Consider the following 18,225-nt stretch of genomic DNA (forward strand, 5'->3'; position numbering starts at 1 on the left):
TAAACTGTTGATTGAATGTATAAACTGAAGTCTGGATCTGGCAGCGATCACTTGGGTTTCAACTTAAAACAGCAGCGTGGAAACGGGGGTTTAGAATCACACCAGGGCAGCCACAGGGAAACGGAAGAGCCGCTGCTTTTGAACATCTGCAAGGTTGCATCTGCAATTAGGAGGAAGCGGCTTCCAGGAATTGAGCACTGATGAGGTCAGCGCCGTCAGCCACCCACTCCCTTGGGTCTTCCCTGTCTATTTTGGACATTGGCATCTGCCTCCCTTTCCTCCCCACAGCACCTAAAGTGAAAGGATGTCGAGTCAGACGCCAAGCCCCAGCTGGCTCCCTTCTTCCTTTGTGCTGCATCACCCTGGTGCTGAAACTGTCGTTTTCAATTAGTGCAAGACACTGAAAGCGTCCAAAGTTTGCTAAAAATAACTTACTTAGCTGGGGCTACTTCAAGGAGATCTTGGCACAAGAGGCGGCATTTGATGGCGCTTGCTGATAGATCAATTAGCAGAATTTCCCTTTTAGCTCCTGTCCTGCGATGTGGAACAGCCTTCTTATGACTGACTTGTTAGACAACTCAGCGTTGTCTAAGCACAAAATTGCCTGCCCGCCCCGTAAGTGACTTCCTGGATCAGGCAAGGCAAAGCTTTTCTGATCTAAAGTCTGTTAAGGACAAACATAACAACATAAACCCAGCCTGGTGACCAGGTGGTCAGTGGCCCACCTGGTCCCGTATTCTTTTTTTTATTATTATTAAAGATTTTCTTGTTTTACAGAAGTAAGTAATAGAATCATAGAGTTGGAAGAGACCACAAGGGCCATCGAGTCCAACCCCCTGCCAAGCAGGAAACACCATCAGAGCACTCCTGACCTATGGTTGTCAAGCCTCTGCTTAAAGACCTCCAAAGGAGGAGACTCCACCACACTCCTTGGCAGCAAATTCCACTGTTGAACAGCTCTTACTGTCAGGAAGTTCTTCCTAATGTTTAGGGGGAATCTTCTTTCTTGTCGTTTGGATCCATTGCTCCGTGTCCGCTTCTCTGGAGCAGCAGAAAACAACCTTTCTCCCTCCTCTATGTGACATCCTTTTATATATTTGAACATGGCTATCATATCACCCCTTAACCTCCTCTTCTCCAGGCTAAACATGCCCAGCTCCCCTAGCCGTTCCTCATAAGGCATCGTTTCCAGGTAAGTGTAATGTCTCTCGTATTTTTTCCATGTAACATTTTTACAAATCCGTTTCATTTGTTGAGACATTAGGGGGAGGAGAAAAAAAGGGGGGAGGAGGGAGGGAAGATGGGGTCGGGTGGCGATGTTTCTATTATGCTTAATGTATGTGGGGTTTGGTGTCAGCGTTGCTTGTTCTGTTCACTTGTGTTCCTTTGGTCGTGAGAGAGGTTGGGGTTGGCCTAGGGTGTGGTTGTTTGTTTGTGGTTGGCAGTGGTGGTTTTTGTTTTTGTGTGTGAGTGGGGTGGGTGGGTGTTTTGGATCAGGTTAGCCATACTGATTTGGTGGATTATTGTCATTGTCTTGTTGGGCTGTGCATGTGATAAAGGGGAGCCATACCGGGGTGAAGGCGTCTTCTTCTATTTGTCCCCGTGTCAGTTTCAGTTTATTGGTTAATTTTATTAGTAGGGCTGTTTCCCATACTGTTTGGTACCATTGGGTCCATGCTTACTCCTGACAGGTCTCTCCAGTGTCTGGTTATGGGGTTTCTGGCTGCTGAAAGTCCAGTATTCTGATCTCACAGCGGCCAAGCAGATGCCTCTGGGAAGCCTGCAAGCTGGACCTGAGCGAAAGAACATTCTGCTCACTTGTGATTCCTGGCAATGGGAATTTGGAAGCATCCTTGCCTCTGACAGTGGAGGCAGAACGCAGTCATTGTGGGACACCAATCTTTGCTACTATTTTCAGAGCAGTGGTTCATGTTGCAGACTTGGAAGCTTATCTAGATTACACACGGGAAGCATGAAAACGCACAAAGGTTGGGTTTGATATTTTCTTCTTTAATAGAAAGTGCCCTAAAAGAATTCCATTATCAGGCTAAAAGGGAATGTGTGCATATCTGTTTCTAACACAGAAGAACAAGCAGCTAAAAGACTTCAGGAATGGTCTGCAAAGGTTCCAGCGGCTATTCATGATTTCTTGGATCCCTGCGCCTTCTGGATTTCCTATGAGGAGAATGAGAAGAAATGGTTACACAGTGATTTGTATGAAACTACCCCGGTCCCGTGATCATCTTCTGAGAGCTTTCTTCATGTGCCTCCTCCATGGGAGGTCCGGAGGGTGGCAACAGGAGAACAGGGCCTTTTCTGCAGTTGCTCTCCGTTTGTGGGATGCTCTCCCCAGAAAGGTTTGTCTGGCACCTTCATTATACATCTTTAGGTGCCAGGTGAAAACATTCCTCTTCAACTAGGCCTTGGGCTGATTGACATCCAATGCCTTTTAAAAATTGTTTGGGGAGGAGCGGGATCAATTGGGCTGTTCTTGTTCTTACTTTTATTATGTATTTTGTGTTTTTATATTGTGATTTTATGCTGTAAATTGCATACTGCCCTGAGACTTGCAGGCATAGGCAGTATGATGTATTTTAATAATAATAATAATAATAATAATAATAATAATAATAATAATAATTCAGCCATCACATGCTTCAAGCTAAAAGCAGCTAACCCTGCAGAGAAAATAGCCACAGTGAAGGAGGAAGGATGTTGGTTTGGCTGGTGAAGGGGTGGAGAACCTCACACAGGACTTTAAAGCAAGTGAGCCAGGAGCTGCAACTAGGAAACCCTTGAATACCTAACAAATGTACAAAACATGGATTGTAGCCCATTTCATCAGATGCATGGAGGACAAACAAGGAAACAGATCATTCCATGACCCAGGAAATATCCGTGAAATTCAGACAGAGAACTGTGTTCCCAGGAAGTGAAATAACTTACCTCTGCAAGAATATTTTTCAGCTCGGTATATGCTTCTTCCAAATCATTGTTAATGATGACCAAGTCGAAAAGCCCAGGCTCCTTACCTGGCAAATCGAAACAGATGCACACACACACACCGTTAAACCAGAAGTCAGAAGACCAGAGACATGCGACCCACACAGACGCTCTTCTGTCTTTGCTCCCTTCCAGATGCAATAACAAGAGTGACTAAGCAAGTCCAGCATCTCAGAAATGCCCTTTTCCCAGACACTGGGCAGTATAGATTCTGCCTCTTTGTGAATCAGAGACTGCCTTCTTGCAGCCAACTGCCATGGACTGCTTTCATCGTTTGGCATTTTCCTGAGGAAAGGCACTGCTGTTGCCTAGTAAGACAATTCCAAACCACTTCTGGTGGACCTGTGTTAAGATGTTAAGCCCTTGCAAGGCATCCCCCATTCCCCTCCAGCAGATCCCATAAAAATGTACAGGGGAGGGAGGGATCTGGGGGCACAAGAGTAGCAGTAAGTGAGTTAGGCCCCTATCCACCAAACACAGCTTAACCCCGCCCACATGCCTTCATTACTCTCCCTCTTCCAATCTCTCTCCATCGTTTATGAGCGCCACTGGTTCAGACTAAAGGCCCATCTAGATCACCATCCCACATTGGTCAACCAAGGGTGCTGATGGGAAGCACACAAACAGGACACCAGACTAGGACAACAACACACACACAAACAAAACTCTAGTGTACTCACTAAGTTCCATGTCGATGCGAGCTGCGTTCAGCCGCTTCTGTAAACTATCCTCCGTTTCTGTCTGTCGGTCCCGTAACCGTTTTTCCTAAAGGTTTCCAGAGGGGGAGAAATGAGAACGAAATTTATACCCGCAACATGAACAGGGTGGGTCCCATTCTTCTCAGTGCTCCGTGTTGGCACAAACCCCTCTAGGTCTTAGGCAGGGAAGAATCAGTGTCACGGACCCGCTGTTTAAATGCCCTATGGTGCATTTCACTGCCCCGTACGGAGCACTGTGGTCCTGTCTTCAGTTTACAGCAGTGGCCTGCCCAGCGCTTCCAGGAACCTTGCAAGCAGAGTACGGAGGCAGCAGACTCCCCCATTGTTGGCTTCCAGTGTCCAGTGATCTTTAGAAGCCCACAGACAAGGAAGTCACTGTCTTAAATCAGTGACACTGATGGACACTGCTGTGGTTTAATTTAACAGCCTATGAAAGCTACCCAAGACAGCAGCCCTCACCACATTTTGTCTTTCTTACAGAATTCATAAAAAGGTAGAGACCCTGACCGTTAGGTCCAGTCGCGGACGACTCTGGGGTTGCGGCGCTCATCTCGCTTTACTGGCCGAGGGAGCCAGCGTACAGCTTCCGGGTCATGTGGCCAGCATGACTAAGCCGCTTCTGGTGAACCATAGCAGCGCACGGAAATGCCGTTTACCTTCCTGCCAGAGTGGTACCTATTTATCTACTTGCACTTTGGCATGCTTTCGAACTGCTAGGTTGGCAGGAGCTGGGATCAAGCAACGGGAGCTCACCCCATCGCAGGGATTAAAACCGCCGACCTCCTGATCGGCAAGCCCTAGGCTCTGTAGACCACAGCGCCACCCATGTCCCTACTGCAGAATTCATATTAGGATATAAAACCAGAATTCAGAGCTGGCCCTACTATTAGACTGAGTGCTCTGCTTCACTTAACGTTCAATCTCATGCAGAGTTCTATGGGGTGGGCTGCTATTCAGTGACGTTTTGCCTGGCCCTAATAAAGGTACTGGCCAAATGTGGATTTTGGAATTGTTTTGTTGTTGCTTATTTTACTATGTAACACTCTGTGCACACGGACATTACATCACATCAGGGGTCACCACTGCAGTGCCTGCCCAATGCCGCTGGACTCCAGCTCCCATCAGCCCCAGCCAGAATTGGCAACACTAAAAGATGGTGGGAGTTGCAGTTTGGAGGGCGTCCTGTTTCCGACTCCCTACCATGTATCAGTTGCACAGAACTGTAGCTCGCCCCCAAGCCACACTCACCAAGACTTCTATGGACGGGGCTTGGACAGAGATGTAGATGGGATTAAGGTCAGTTTTCTTGATGTTCTTCACACCCTGCATGTCTATGTCCAAAATGCAAATCTGGTTCTGCGCTTGCACAGCCTGAATAGCGGCTTTGCTGAGAGGGAGGGAAGGAAGATGGTTAATGCTCACAAAGTGGAGGTGCTCTTTTTTAATCCAAGAACAGTCTTGCAACAAAAGAGGCGGCTTTGAGGACTTACAGTGTAACCATCTCTAAGAGTCTCAAGGTCATCTGGCTGCAACGACCAGCCTCACATACATTATACAGGGTTCTTGTGGGGATTAAATGGGACGGGGAAGGAGCTGTTTGAAGAATATGGCGGGATATAAATGCAACTGCAACAACAACAGCAAGAAGTAGTAGTAGTAGTAGTAGTAGTGAGGGAATAAACATATGGAAGGTGGGGTAATGGGTGGCAGACCCTGTTCACAGATTACTCTTTCTTCTCATGATACTAGTTGAACTCTGAAGCTTTAGCTCCTAATAATTAAATCTGGTTCTTTTCATCATCAGGGCAGGGCAGCCTTCTCCATCTTGCTGCGCCGGGGCTGATGGGAGTTGTAGTCCAAAACATCTGGTGGGCATCAAGTTGGGGAAGGCTGGTAAAGGTCCTCAGAAATTAGATGACCCGTGGGTGGAGCTTCAGGCAGGGGGATTTTGTCACAGCTCACGGTCCCAATCTTTGCTTTCTGTCTCAACCCACTGGGGTCAAGGCATGACACAGCATTTGACGCATATGGGATGTCTCCAAAGCCAAACAGATTCCCATCACCATCAGTTTGGACAAGCTGTGAATATCCATCTTGTCCAACAAAAACACTGGTTACAAGGTTCATTGAGCCCCTCCAGACAAGCTACTTGCACTAGGAATGTGAAAAATAGGCAACAGCAATGGGGGGGTTTGTGTTGAGGACACTTGGATCCTTTTTTTGGTTGCAATTCATAGCTTCTTGTTTTGTTTCTAGCCATTGTGGTTGTAGAAATGCATTTGAAAATAGGATAGCAAAGAAGAACGAAAGAGCGAAATCTGACAACTGCTCCTGCACAACCCAAATCACATACCTTGTTCCGTACATGTTCCCAGAAAATTCTGCATTTTCAATGAAGCCTCCAGCGTCAATTTGCTTCTGCATTTCTTCCCTGGTCACAAAATGATAATCTGCGGGGGAGGAAGGAAGAGGAACATGAGGTTTCTACATGCCTTTGTGTTAGTGCATGCATGCCTGCCCCCAGAGACGCCACACCCCAAGCAGTGTTAGAAATTAGCCAGGCGCATTTTGCGACTGGCATGGGTCCAATTGCGACCACATGGAGATCTCTGGGTGGCAGGTTGGAGACTGCAGGAAGCAAAATGTCACTTAGAGAAGGATCTAACATATTTGTTTTATTCTGAATTGTTTTATTTGAGGTTTCAATGTGTTGCAAATCATTTTGAGATTTGTTCTCTGAAATATAAAGTGGTATAGCCATGGACGCGGGTGGCGCTGTGGGTTAAACCACAGAGTCTAGGACTTGCCAATCAGAAGGTCGGCGGTTCGAATCCCCGCGACGGGGTGAGCTCCCGTTGCTTGGTCCCTGCCCCTGCCCACCTAGCAGTTTGAAAGCACATAAAGTGCAAGTAGATAAATAGGTACCACTCCGGCGGGAAGGTAAACGGCGTTTCCGTGCGCTGCTCTGGTTTGCCAGAAGCGGCTTAGTCATGCTAGCCACATGACCCGGAAGCTGTACACCAGCTCCCTCGGCCAATAAAGCGAGATGAGCGCCAAAACCCCAGAGTCGTCCTCAACTTGACCTAATGGTCAGGGGTCTCTTTACCTTTTATAGACATGAAAATCATCATCATCATTCCATGGTGAGGGGGGCGAAACGGCACCTAGACCTTCCATTGTGGCACCCGCAACCTAGGTTTAAGGTGCCATTTGGTGATTAAACTATATATCTGAGTTTCTAATACTGACCCCAAAGTGTTCCAAAGATACACTACAAACACCTAACCGTGCATCCATAATAACCACCCCTAACTAAGCAGATGTTGCTGGACTACAACTCCCATTATCCTTTGCCATGCTGGCTGGTGCTGATGGGAGATGGAGTCGAACAACCTCTGGTAGGCCTAAACCCATCCAGTCCCACCCCTAACTAGCCTAGAACCAGTTGTTTCGTTAGAGAAACGCTTTTGCTAATCTCCCGTTTCCTGTGATGGTGGTGGCTGGGACCTGGGCACTGACCTTTTCCGTTCACTTCTCCGGGTCTTGGTTGCCTTGTGGTATCTGCAAGCAATAAATATTTTTTAAAAGCACCATTAACACACGTTGCATGTTTCGCCAAGTGGTTGGGAAACCCAAAAAGAAAGGAACATGTTTCTCCCTCTCTGGCCCCTGCAATGATCGAAAGAGCCTTCTCTGTCTAACTGAAGGCTTTGACTTCTTTTAAAAACACAAACAGCCAAGCCAAGGGATTGATGTTGCTAGTTCCTCTGCCCTACTTTGAAAAGCAGATAAACAGGCAGGAGAGCTTCAAAGGAGAAGGCGATGGGCTCTTTTCATCGGAGATTTTTAAACAGAGGTTGGATGGCCATCTGTCGGGGATTCTTTAGCTGCAATTCCTGCTTTGGAGGGGTTAGAAGCACAAAGAAGCTCTGAAGCACAAAGCAGTATATAAATTACCTTAATATTAATCATAATAAGTGCTGGCTTAATTTAGGGGGCAGGAACGCGAGTGGCGCTGTGGGTTAAACCACAGAGCCTAGGACTTGCCAATCAGAAGGTCGGCGGTTCGAATCCCCACGATGGGGTGAGCTCCCATTGCTCGGTCCCTGCTCCTGCCAACCTAGCAGTTCGAAAGCACGTCAAGGTGCAAGTAGATAAATAGGTACCACTCCGGCGGGAAGGTAAACGGCGTTTCCGTGCGCTGCTCTGGTTCTCCAGAAGCGGCTTAGTCCTGCTGGCCACATGACGTGGAAGCTGTACGCCGTCTCCCTTGGCCAATAGAACGAGATGAGCGCCACAACCCCAGAGTCGGCCACGATGGGACCTAATGGTCAGGGGTCCCTTTACCTTTACCTAATTTAGGGGGCAAAACTCAAGGACCCGCCAGCCTTCCTTGTGACAACCCTGATGCAAACACATTGCTTCACCACCAGCCCAGCAGAAATGAACTCACTCACGGGAGACGCTGAAGCCGAAGACGTTCTCATAATCCTTCAGGAGTTTCTTCAGCAGAGTGCTTTTCCCCGCACCGGACGGCCCGCTCAGGACAACTGGCCTTGGTCCCGTCATAACTGGGGGAAAGTCATTTCATCGTTAGAAATGTATGCTTTCTGTTACTTGGGAGATTGCTTATGGATGCATAACACTAGAACTCGTGGACATCCACGGAAGCTTCATGTTAAAAGATCCAAGACAGAAAAAAGGAAGTCCTCAGGGAGAAGAAGTGGTGGAAGAAGACTGGAAGAAATTTAAAGACTATTTGCAGAAATACTGTAAAATTAATGAATGTTAAAGGGACGTTGGATTGAAAATAAGCGGTATTGGTAAAAAGATTAATAAGAATATGTAAATACGGATTGACAATGGTTGGAAATATATAGTTATAAATAGGTTAAGATATTAAGTAAAGATAAATGATAGAGGGTAAGGATTTGCTGAATTAAATATTTGAAATGGAATACAAAAAAGGGGGGTGTGAGGAGGTCAGGAAACAAGTAACTGAAATATAAGAAATGAAAATACTGATTCTTTTTTCTCTCTCTAACTTTCTTTTTATTTTTTATGTATTTTGTTTCTGTACTTTTGTATCTCTTTTTTATTATTGTTATTCTGTTCTATTTTTTATCTTTAATTCTGTAACTTTTTATTGTTTGTAAAATTCTAATAAATATCTTTTTTTAAAAAAAACAGAAAAAAGGAAGTCCTTCTTCACACAGCCAATAAACTAGGGAACTAGGCAATGGCCACCATCTTGGATGGCTTTAAAAGAGGACTGGACAAATTCCTGGTGGAAAAGGCTATCAGCCATAATGGCTAAGCTGTCTCCATGGTCAGGGGCAGCAAGGCTTCTGAATAGCAGTTGCTGGAAACCACAGGAGGGGACAGCGGTCATGTGCTTGTGGTTTCCTACAGGCATCTTGGTTGGCCATTGTGGGGAAAGGATCCTGGACTCGGTGGGCCATTGGCCTGACCCTGCAGGCTCTTCTTGCCTTCTTACGTATTCCTGTAGCCTCCCCGAATGATTACGTAGAAACGCGGGATTATAATGCGCTCTGCGTGGGTCTACCTTTGAAGGTGACTCGGAAGCTACAACTAATCCAGAACGCAGCTGCCAGACTGGTGATTGGGAGTGGCTGCCAGGACCATATAACATTGGATCTACTTTGGCTCCCCGTATGTTTCCAAGCACAATTCAAAGTGTTAGTGTTGACCTTTAAAGCCCTAAACAGCCTCGGCCCTATATACCTGAAGGAGCGTCCCTACCCAGTCATTAAGCCTGGACACTGAAGTCCAGCTCTGAGGGCCTTCTGGTGGTTCCCTCACTGTGAGAAGTGAAGATACAGGGAACCAGGCAGAGGGCCTTCTTGGTAGTGGCACCCACCCTGTGGAATGTCCTCTCCTCAGAGATGTCAAAGAGTTAAACAACTATACAATTTTCCGTGGACATCTGTTTTGAGAAGCTTTCAGTGTTTGAAGCTCTATTTTTTTGGAAGCCATCTCCCTAGGAACTGCTCTGGGGAATATCCACATGTTATCCAGGCGTTGGAGAGCCCACCAGTGCCTTTGGGACCTCAGCAGCCAGTACTCCAACCCCTGCCCTCCCCTCAGACCTATTCTCATGCTTAGCAACCACCAAATTTCATATTCAGGGCAGGAGCAAAAAGGGGAGGGTGGAAGCATAGAGACATGGGAGACTGAGAGGTGTGTTCTGACCGGAACAGTTAGCATTTGGTAAAACACAGCCAAGGGTAGGGCCTGGAGAAGAGGTGAGATGGTCTTGCTCTCTCTCTCACACACATACAACTCATTTCACAAGGCAACTCTCAGTCAGGAAATCATAGGAGCTCAAGCACATAAGAGCCCGGCTGCTGCATCAGACCAAAGGTCTATCTCGTCTGCTAGCAAGATGCAGACATGATCCCCCCACAACTGGTGGTACCCAGGGGCCAAACGACTGAGCATATATAGACTGTGCTCGTGCTCTTAATTTGCCATTGTACTATCCATCCATGCTCTACAGCCCTTTGCTTACCTGGTGCATTTTTAAAGGAAACACAGATGTCCCAAGAGCTATAGCTTAGCTGATGGAGCTTAAAGTCAAAGTGCATTAGCCTGAACGATTCATCCATAAAGAATGCCCGTCCAGCGCATTCCCCATGCAAAGCCGAAGTCGGAAAGCAAAAAACCCAACAACCTCACAGTGCTGCTTTCTGCCTTGCGAACAAACTGGATATTTTTATCTAGCATTTCCAGGGCTTTATTGCCACCACCTCACTTCACTACAAAACTCCTGTGAAACAGATTATTAGTACCATTAACGAGATGAGCGCGCAACCCCAGAGTCGTCCATGACTGGACCTAATGGTCAGGGGTACCTTTACCTTTACCTTTTTACAGATGGGAAGCTAAGGCTCAGGCAAAGGATTTGCCCAAGGCCACTCATTTTGTTGGAATCCGTCTGTCTCAAGAGACAATGGAAGAGTGCGCCATCAGGAGTAGTAGAAAAAGAAGGATGGGATTGGGCTTTTTGCCAACCAGTTTTCTTAAATTGCTGTATGAGCACATCTCTCATTGTACAGGTATTACTACGAGCCTCATTGCACCATAAAGTCTTAACAAATTTATTACAACGCAAACTTTCATGGATTCAAGACCAGCATATGCCGCAATAAAATCGGTTAGTCCTTAAGGCACCACAAGACTCTGTTGCTTTTGCGACAACAGGCTAGCACAGTTACCCCTCTCTCTATATTTTTATAGCTTGCAACCTGGAAGCAGAACATGGCAGCATTAAGTAAGAGGCACAATATACTCTTATAGCGGAATGTCAATTTCCTAAGCACAAAATTCAGATTGGGGCATTAGGGGGATGGGGGCTCCGAATACAGACTGCACAGAACCAGAGTGGGACTCTGCCCTGTATCAGAGCACACCCTTTGCACGTTAACTCTCTTCCCACAGTCGCAGAGAAAGATGTGTTAGCTGCCTTTTCACCCATTTGCTGCAGTTTAATATGCATTTAACTGCACGCAGCTGTCCTAACGCTTTCAGAACAGAAAGACAACCTCTCCACAAACAACATTCAGCAAATAGAACTAAGACTTAACAGCTACCACAATATGGAATATCCATTTTAACACAGTCTTTCCCAACCTGCTGCCCTCCGGATATTTTGGACTACAATTCCCATCAGCCAGCCAGAGCTTCTCCCTATCCCATTTTACCACACCAAACATACATTTATAGACCTCTGTCATATCCTTTCCTGGGTAATCTTCCCTAATTTTGTTTAACCCACAAGCAAATGCGTTAGCAATTCCTCTTAAAGGGTATGCTCCACAGCCTCAATCTTTTTGTCGCTTGAGATCAAAGCTATAGGAAAGAGGAGGCACTCGCCTCAACCCCCATCGTCCTGGATTATTATTTTTTAAGAATTCTGTCTTTTAAACTTCAAATTGGCCCTTTACTCAGAAGCCAGACAAAGGCGAATGAAAGTGAGTCAGATACAGAAGTGTTGCTGCTATTTTTTGGGTAGCAGCTGCAGACATCCACACCACGCCAGCACATCTTACCTTTTTGCTTTTCTGGGGTCCTCCTAAAATTCCCTGATAGGCTTTTGCTGTTCTTCTTTTTTTTTTTTTTAGTGACTAACAAACCGATCCTGATCACACAGGGAAAGGGCAGCGCAGGTAGAACACCTGTCTATTTGTGAGCGCCTAAAGTCTTACTAATTTCCAGATCTTTCACCTTGAGACAGCCAATGAGAAGCCACCGCCCCCCAAATCCCTAATCACCTCCTGTGGTTTCCTGCACACTCCCTCCTCCTGCTTTACATAGCTTAGAAGATTCAGCCACACCCTGAGCTTAACTCTGCGGAGCGCACCTTCTGCTTCAAAGGAAATGCTGCCCTCGGAAAGAAGGAGTTTTAATTGAATGCATATTTGTCAAATTATTTATAATATTTCCACCCCACTTTTTCCACAGCCGGGGAAAGCAGCAGATGATGTGAACAAAGCATTTACTTAAACACACACAAAAACCTACAATAAACACTGTATTCATTTAGAATCACAAGTGAGAAACGGTACCCAGAAGGGTGCTACTTACATACTGCTCAACTGTCCTTATTTATCAGGGACAAGACAGTCTTGGGGTCCCTGCCCCCCAAATATACTGTCATCCCTGTTTTGGCTACTGAGGAAAGTCAGAGACGATAGAATTGACTGCAACACTTCAGCCTGAAGGTGGGAGAACTGTAATTTTAAACTCTCCGCCACATTTAAAAGCAGCAACAACGAAAACATAACCAATTCCCTGAGAAACAGAAATCTAGCACAGCAGGGAGAAAGAAGAAGAAGAAGAAGAAGAGTTTGGATTTGATACCCCGCCTTTCACTCCCTTTAAGGAGTCTCAAAGCGGCTAACATTCTCCTTTCCCTTCCTCCCCCACAACAAACACTCTGTGCGGTGAGTGGGGCTGAGAGACTTCAAAGAAGTGTGACTGGCCCGAGGTCACCCAGCAGCTGCATGTGGAGGAGCGGAGACGCGAACCCGGTTCCCCAGATTACAAGACTACCGCTCTTAACCACTACACCACACTGGCTCTCAGGGAGAAAGGTTCTGTTCCAGCCCTTCGCCAGATGCGCTTGCTTTCTAGGCACAGGGAGATGTCATGCTCTGTCTCCAAAATGCAGCACAAGGCCAAAGGCAGTCCGTGAGGTAGAGAAGCATTCTAGAAATGCACCAGAAGATTAGTCTTAAGCACCATGCAAAACAAGCCCCAGCCCTCCTCTCCATCTTCAGGAGCAGAGACAATATACAAATAAATGTGCAGTGCTGTGTTGGACACCATAGGGTGGTAGTTAAGAGTGCTGGACCTGAGAGATCCGGGTTCAAATCCCCACTTCGCCATGAATCTCTTTGGGTCAGTCACTCTTTCTCAGCCTTACCTACCTCATGGGGTTGTTGTGAAGATCAAATGGAGAGAGGGAGCGCATCATGTGCCACCTTGAGCTCTCTGGAGGAATGGTGGGATATAAATGTAATAATAATAGTCACAATCCCCCACAATTGTGCTGGGCATCTGAGGCCCTCTGTGCACCTTAAAAGCCCTGCACAACTGAAGGATCCATCTTGAGATTTTGCAAAAAAAGAAAAGAAAAGAAAGCTCAACAACTTTTTAAATCTGGCAACCTTCCTAATCAGATGTGCAGAAGATTTTCTCCACAGCCAAAGTGACAACCACCCTTTCCCACAGAAGCTGGACTCCAAGCATTCCGCCACCAAGAGCTTGTCCCAAGAGGTCAAATTTTTTGCAGATAACCAGTGTAGGATGCTTCCCTGCTGCAAATCCAACACAATGCAGACGGAATAAATTCACCCAAGCTGCTTCTAAGACCCACATTTCCGCATATGTTCTAGGAAGTGACAAAGAGAAAGGGAAAATGGATGGGAAGATAGCAAGACTTTTGGGTGGAGATTGCGAAATTGACCCATCCAGTTCAGTACTGTCTAAACTGACTGGCAGAGTTTCAGGCACGGGTCTCTTCCAGCCCCACTTGGAAAAGCTGGAAGTTGAATCTGAGACCTTTTGCATGCAAGGCAGATGAAGGACAGCAAAGAAGGCAAAATATAAACATAGGAAGAGATCAACAAAGCACGTTCTGGGCGTCACGCAAGCTTAGAGGAAGAAAAGACGGAGCAGCTTGGCATTGGGAGAAAAGAAGATTAGAGGGTGGTTCTCATTCTAGCCTCAAGAAAGGTTGTGTGATTAGGCACTTTTAATCACCGGTCCTATTTATAGCCTTGTCCTTTTTGTAAAGTGCACCTTCCCCAGAATTTCATAACGTGGGACCAAAGGGCAGTAAAAAAGCACATTCGCTGGTTGAAAGGTTAAAGCCAAACGACAAGAAGAGTAAGAAACCAATGGCTATTTTGAAACTCAATTTGCAACAGGCCACCACTGGCCTTTTAAAGGACTTTCCTCCTCTTTGATCTTGTAACAGGAAAACAGTGCATAAGAATCAGGCCTGTGAACAATTGCAGGAAGACCCGCATCTACTGGTATATATCTATATGATTTCAGCAAGGATTTCCAACTCACAAATGCTTAACAGCAGCAGCCGGGTACACTTGCTGTGGCCTGCAGAGGGCTAAGCCAGCTGGGGAACCCTGCCAGGGGCCTGAGGGACATGCTGCCATGCCAAGAATGCCCCATGTCTCCCAGCCAACCAGGGACTCCTGCCCCAAGCTTCAGACAAGCTCTGTACAGTCCTGGAGTGGGCACATGCGAGTAGTGGGATAGACCACTGGCAGGAATGGGTGTGGCAGCAAGTGCATCATAGAATTGTAGAGTTGGAAGGGATCCTGAGGATCATCTAGTCCAGGCTGCCTCAGCCTCAGCCCTCCAGATGTTTTGGCCTACAACTCCCATGATCCCTAGCTAGCAGGACTAGTGGGCAGGGATGATGGGAATTGTAGTCTCAAAACATCTGGAGGGCCGAGGTTGAGGAAGCCCCTGAAATGAAGGAATATGAAACTGTTCCATATGGGGATCAAACCTGCAACCTTGGCGTTATCAGCACCACACTCTAACCCACTGAGTTATCCAGGCTTAGTATAATTGGCTACTTTCTACACACATTCCTCTCTATCCTCCATCTAGGAAAGATTCTTTAGATCTCCCCACACCCTGGTTTGAAGCAGTGGGTTTCTAGTCCTCATGGCTTTCTAAGGGAAGCTTGAAACAGTGAAGGCAAAATATGGCAAAAAGGATAAATTCCATGGTTTTAAGCTTACAATGCATAAGAAGGTGTCATGCTTATGTATTCATACTGGCCAACAAATCCAAGAGATGCTTTTGCAATTAGATGCTCTCTACACAGCAAGCAATAATCTCTTCCTGTCACCTCACAGCCTAAGCCACTCAAGAACACTGCTGGACGTTTCCATAACTGGCTGCCTAAATTTAGTTATCCAAACACAGGTGAGAAGACAAACCAAATCCTGATGAATGGAAGACAGGAGACTCTCAGTTCTTTGGGAGATCTTTCGTTGGTAAAAGGTATGGAAGAAGCAAGACACAACAGGAGTCTATCCTGCTGCTCAGAAAAGACCCTGGCCATTTATTACCTGCTCAAAAACTGCAGTGGACAGTGGAAATGACAATCCACAGTAACACTCTGTGTGGCGCTGGACTCAGCTGCCCCTGGTATGTGGATATGCAGATGCCTAGTCATTATTACTGACGCATCTGGCTAGAAATCTATCTTATTGCCTTTCTGCCAGCTTTTCTCTTTCATCTTCAATTTCAGCCACTGGCTGAGTTACAGTGCCATAATGGAATATTCACAAACAGTCCAACTGTGAAGAGGCAATAATCAGTTATGGAATGCTTCACATCTGATGTAAGTGAAGAAAAAGAAGCCTGGCTGGAGGGCTGCATGTTGGTAAGGCTTCAAGATCTTAGAAGGCTAAAAGGTCAGAAACCCCAAAAGCCAAATGGTGCAATGTGAAGATTCATAAGTCATACATGATTAATTATATCCCTGGCAGACAGAAGGGCTGAGAATGAGGGAAGTAAAGAAACTGAGAGATGAAAGCCAACTCTATACCAATCATACACAGTTATACACAAAACTGTTAAGCGTTTTAAAGTTGTGTAAAGATCAGGACAGTGAAGACTACACATTTAAGTAAATGAAGAAGCAGTGAAAACTTGGCTGTTTTTCTACTTGAACTAGCTCCCAGTGGCACACAACCAAAGCTCTAGTAATAAATTTGTTCCAGCTTACAAAGGCTGCACATGTTTATAAGCTATGAACTAGCTACTAAGGGAGCAGGTTGTGTGTATTCCCAGCAGAGGGCAGTGGTAATTGGACATTTCCTGCTTCAGTTGTTTTCGTGCAGTGCTTAATGGAGAGTTATATGGAAATAAAAGTCATCCTGCTCAAATCACCAGACATGTGAGTATTAACCACCAACGGCATGCATAAAATGCTTCACTCAGTTAAGTTTGAAATGGGCACTAAGTATTCTAAACTCTATGTGATTTCTTGAAGATAACTGCAGATGCACAAACCTTCAGAAGTACTAATTAATATACAGATTCACCTCTGGGGGGGAGGCTTTTGGTTTCGTTAGCTTTGTTATTTCCTTCCAGGATCCAGTTTATTATGAGTTACTTTGAGCACATGCCAATTTTGTAGACTGGATCCTGTTACTTCCACACCCCTTAGAAGTTTCATTTTCATTATTTGTGCTATACATAGCAGAACTTCTGTTTAAGGAGAAACCAAGTACACAATAATTCCTCTGGATATAGCACAAACTTGAAGATTAGTGACACCCAAGGAAGGCAGATTGCTTCTTCTTCTTTAATTAATTTCAAAACTCTAACCAGTAACCAAGACCATTCTGAAAGCTGTCAGGGGCAGAGAGTCCATGCCTCCAGCTTCTATCCCAAGAAGTGTATTACTTCCAAATCCTGCTGCCATAAATATAAACCAATTCATCACAACTCTTCTTTGCTCCCCGAATAGTATTAGGGGTAAGGAGATGCAACGTCATGCCAAGGAGCAGATTTGTTATTTCAAATATTTAAATACCACTTTAATTCTGTTTTTAAGTGATGGTTTGCACGGGGAAATCTTGCGGCTGATTTGAACAACTCCAAAACCAGGAGTGACATTGGCTGACAGGGCAAAACGCTAGCAGGGATAGTGCGCCCTCACCCCTGAATCCTCTTGCTAATTATGCGGTTTAAAACGTGCATTTTGCAATGTTTTATTTTGAAATATTTAAGATATCTTAAGTTTCTTGTTAATTATGTTGCTTCGAATGGATACTGCACTTGACTTTCTTCAGTAACGTTTTTATTCTGTAGTAGATATCTGAAGAAGTGTGTAGTAGGTATCTGAAGAAGTGTGCATGCACACGAAAGCTCATACCAAGAACTAACTTGTTGTTGTTGTTTAGTTGTGTCCGACTCTTCGTGACCCCCTGGACCAGAGCACGCCAGGCACTCCTGTCCTCCACTGCATCCCACAGTTTGGTCAAACTCATGTTGGTAGCGTTGAGAACACTGTCCCACCATCTCATCCTCCGTCGTCCCCTTCTCCTTGTGCCCTCCATCTTTCCCAACATCAGGGTCTTTTCCAGGGAGTCTTCTCTTCTCATGAGGTGGCCAAAGTATTGGAGCCTCAGCTTCAGGAACGGTCCTTCCAGTGAGCGCTCAGGGCTGATTTCCTTCAGAATGGAGAGGTTTGATCTTCTTGCAGTCTAACTAACTTAGTTGGTCTTTAAGAACTAACTTAGTTGGTCTTTAAGGTGCTACTGGAAGGAATTTTTTTTTGTTTTTATTCTGGGTTGTTTTATTTGATGATTTAACGTCAGCTGCAAACCGCTTTGAGGTTTTTTCCTTAAGAACAGAAAGCGAAGCGAATGACAACAACACACGGTGGCGACCGTGCAAAGGCAGGCAGAGGACCGGGGTTTCTTTGCAGCAGCCAAGTCCTTGCGGCGGGAGCAGCGGAGCTCTCCGAAGAGGACCGCAAGGAGGAAGGCGGGCGGGGAACTCTTTAGGGGTGACACCGGGGGTGAAAAGGGATGGGAGTGCCCGACAGCGAGGCCCAGCCGCTCAAGCGACCCCGGCCCCAAGGAGGCTTTGAAGAGGGGAGAAGAGGCGGCTTGAGGGGCGGCGCCCGCGAAGCGCCGGGGAGCGGAGGGCGGAACCAAGGCGCCGGGTCGCGGGAGCGGGAGGGGAAGCTTTCGGTGAAACACCGCCGAGGACAACGGTTGGGGCGCGTGCGGGGGGGGGAGGCCGAAAACCGCGCGCCGCACTCACCTGACAGCGCGCGGCAGAGGAAGCGCCGCCAGCGCATGGGGAGAGGGAGCGGAGCCGTTTTCCCCCGAATGGTGACTCAAGGAGGGCGGGCCGGGGCAGGGCCGGGCCCTGCCGCCGCCGCCGCCGAGAACAAACCCCGCCCCTTTACTCGGAGCTCGCT

At 46.5% G+C, this 18,225-nt stretch overlaps 1 protein-coding gene and 1 long non-coding RNA gene across 3 annotated transcripts; both read right to left on the reverse strand.

The window, feature by feature from the left end:
* Window positions 1–1,989: 1,989 nt before the first annotated feature.
* GUK1 (guanylate kinase 1) lies at window positions 1,990–18,222 on the reverse strand. 2 transcript variants are annotated; one of them, XM_082192652.1, is made up of 8 exons: window positions 18,066–18,222; window positions 8,180–8,293; window positions 7,242–7,283; window positions 6,076–6,172; window positions 4,971–5,109; window positions 3,684–3,768; window positions 2,947–3,032; window positions 1,990–2,175 (listed from the first exon to the last, which is right to left on the reverse strand). In XM_082192652.1, exons 1-8 carry the CDS (start codon window positions 18,100–18,102, stop codon window positions 2,140–2,142), a joined length of 636 nt encoding a protein of 211 aa, XP_082048778.1. In that variant the 5' UTR covers window positions 18,103–18,222; the 3' UTR covers window positions 1,990–2,139. The 2 variants fall into 2 exon arrangements, with proteins under 2 accessions (XP_082048778.1, XP_082048779.1); XM_082192653.1 differs by having other exon boundaries at window positions 8,176–8,293; window positions 18,066–18,218.
* On the reverse strand, window positions 11,845–12,934 carry LOC309515137. Its single transcript, XR_014212311.1, has 2 exons — window positions 12,819–12,934; window positions 11,845–12,551 (listed from the first exon to the last, which is right to left on the reverse strand). It is a non-coding gene; the product is annotated as an uncharacterized lncRNA (long non-coding RNA).
* Window positions 18,223–18,225: the final 3 nt, after the last annotated feature.

This window comes from Podarcis vaucheri (genome assembly GCF_965113315.1).
Source record: "Podarcis vaucheri genome assembly, chromosome: 12".
In the NCBI taxonomy this organism is placed as follows: Eukaryota; Metazoa; Chordata; class Lepidosauria; order Squamata; family Lacertidae; genus Podarcis; species Podarcis vaucheri.

What these genes read in the sequence shown, in the direction of transcription:
- GUK1 (XM_082192652.1), bottom strand. Translation starts at nt 18,102, where the DNA reads ATGCGCTGGCGGCGCTTCCTCTGCCGCGCGCTGTCAG. An exon ending in CCTCTGCCGCGCGCTGTCAG is followed by an intron (nt 8,294 to 18,065) that starts GTGAGTGCGGCG and finishes ACTTTCCCCCAG; the next exon opens with TTATGACGGGACCAAGGCCA. An exon ending in TCGCATCGACATGGAACTTA is followed by an intron (nt 3,033 to 3,683) that starts GTGAGTACACTA and finishes TCGATTTGCCAG; the next exon opens with GTAAGGAGCCTGGGCTTTTC.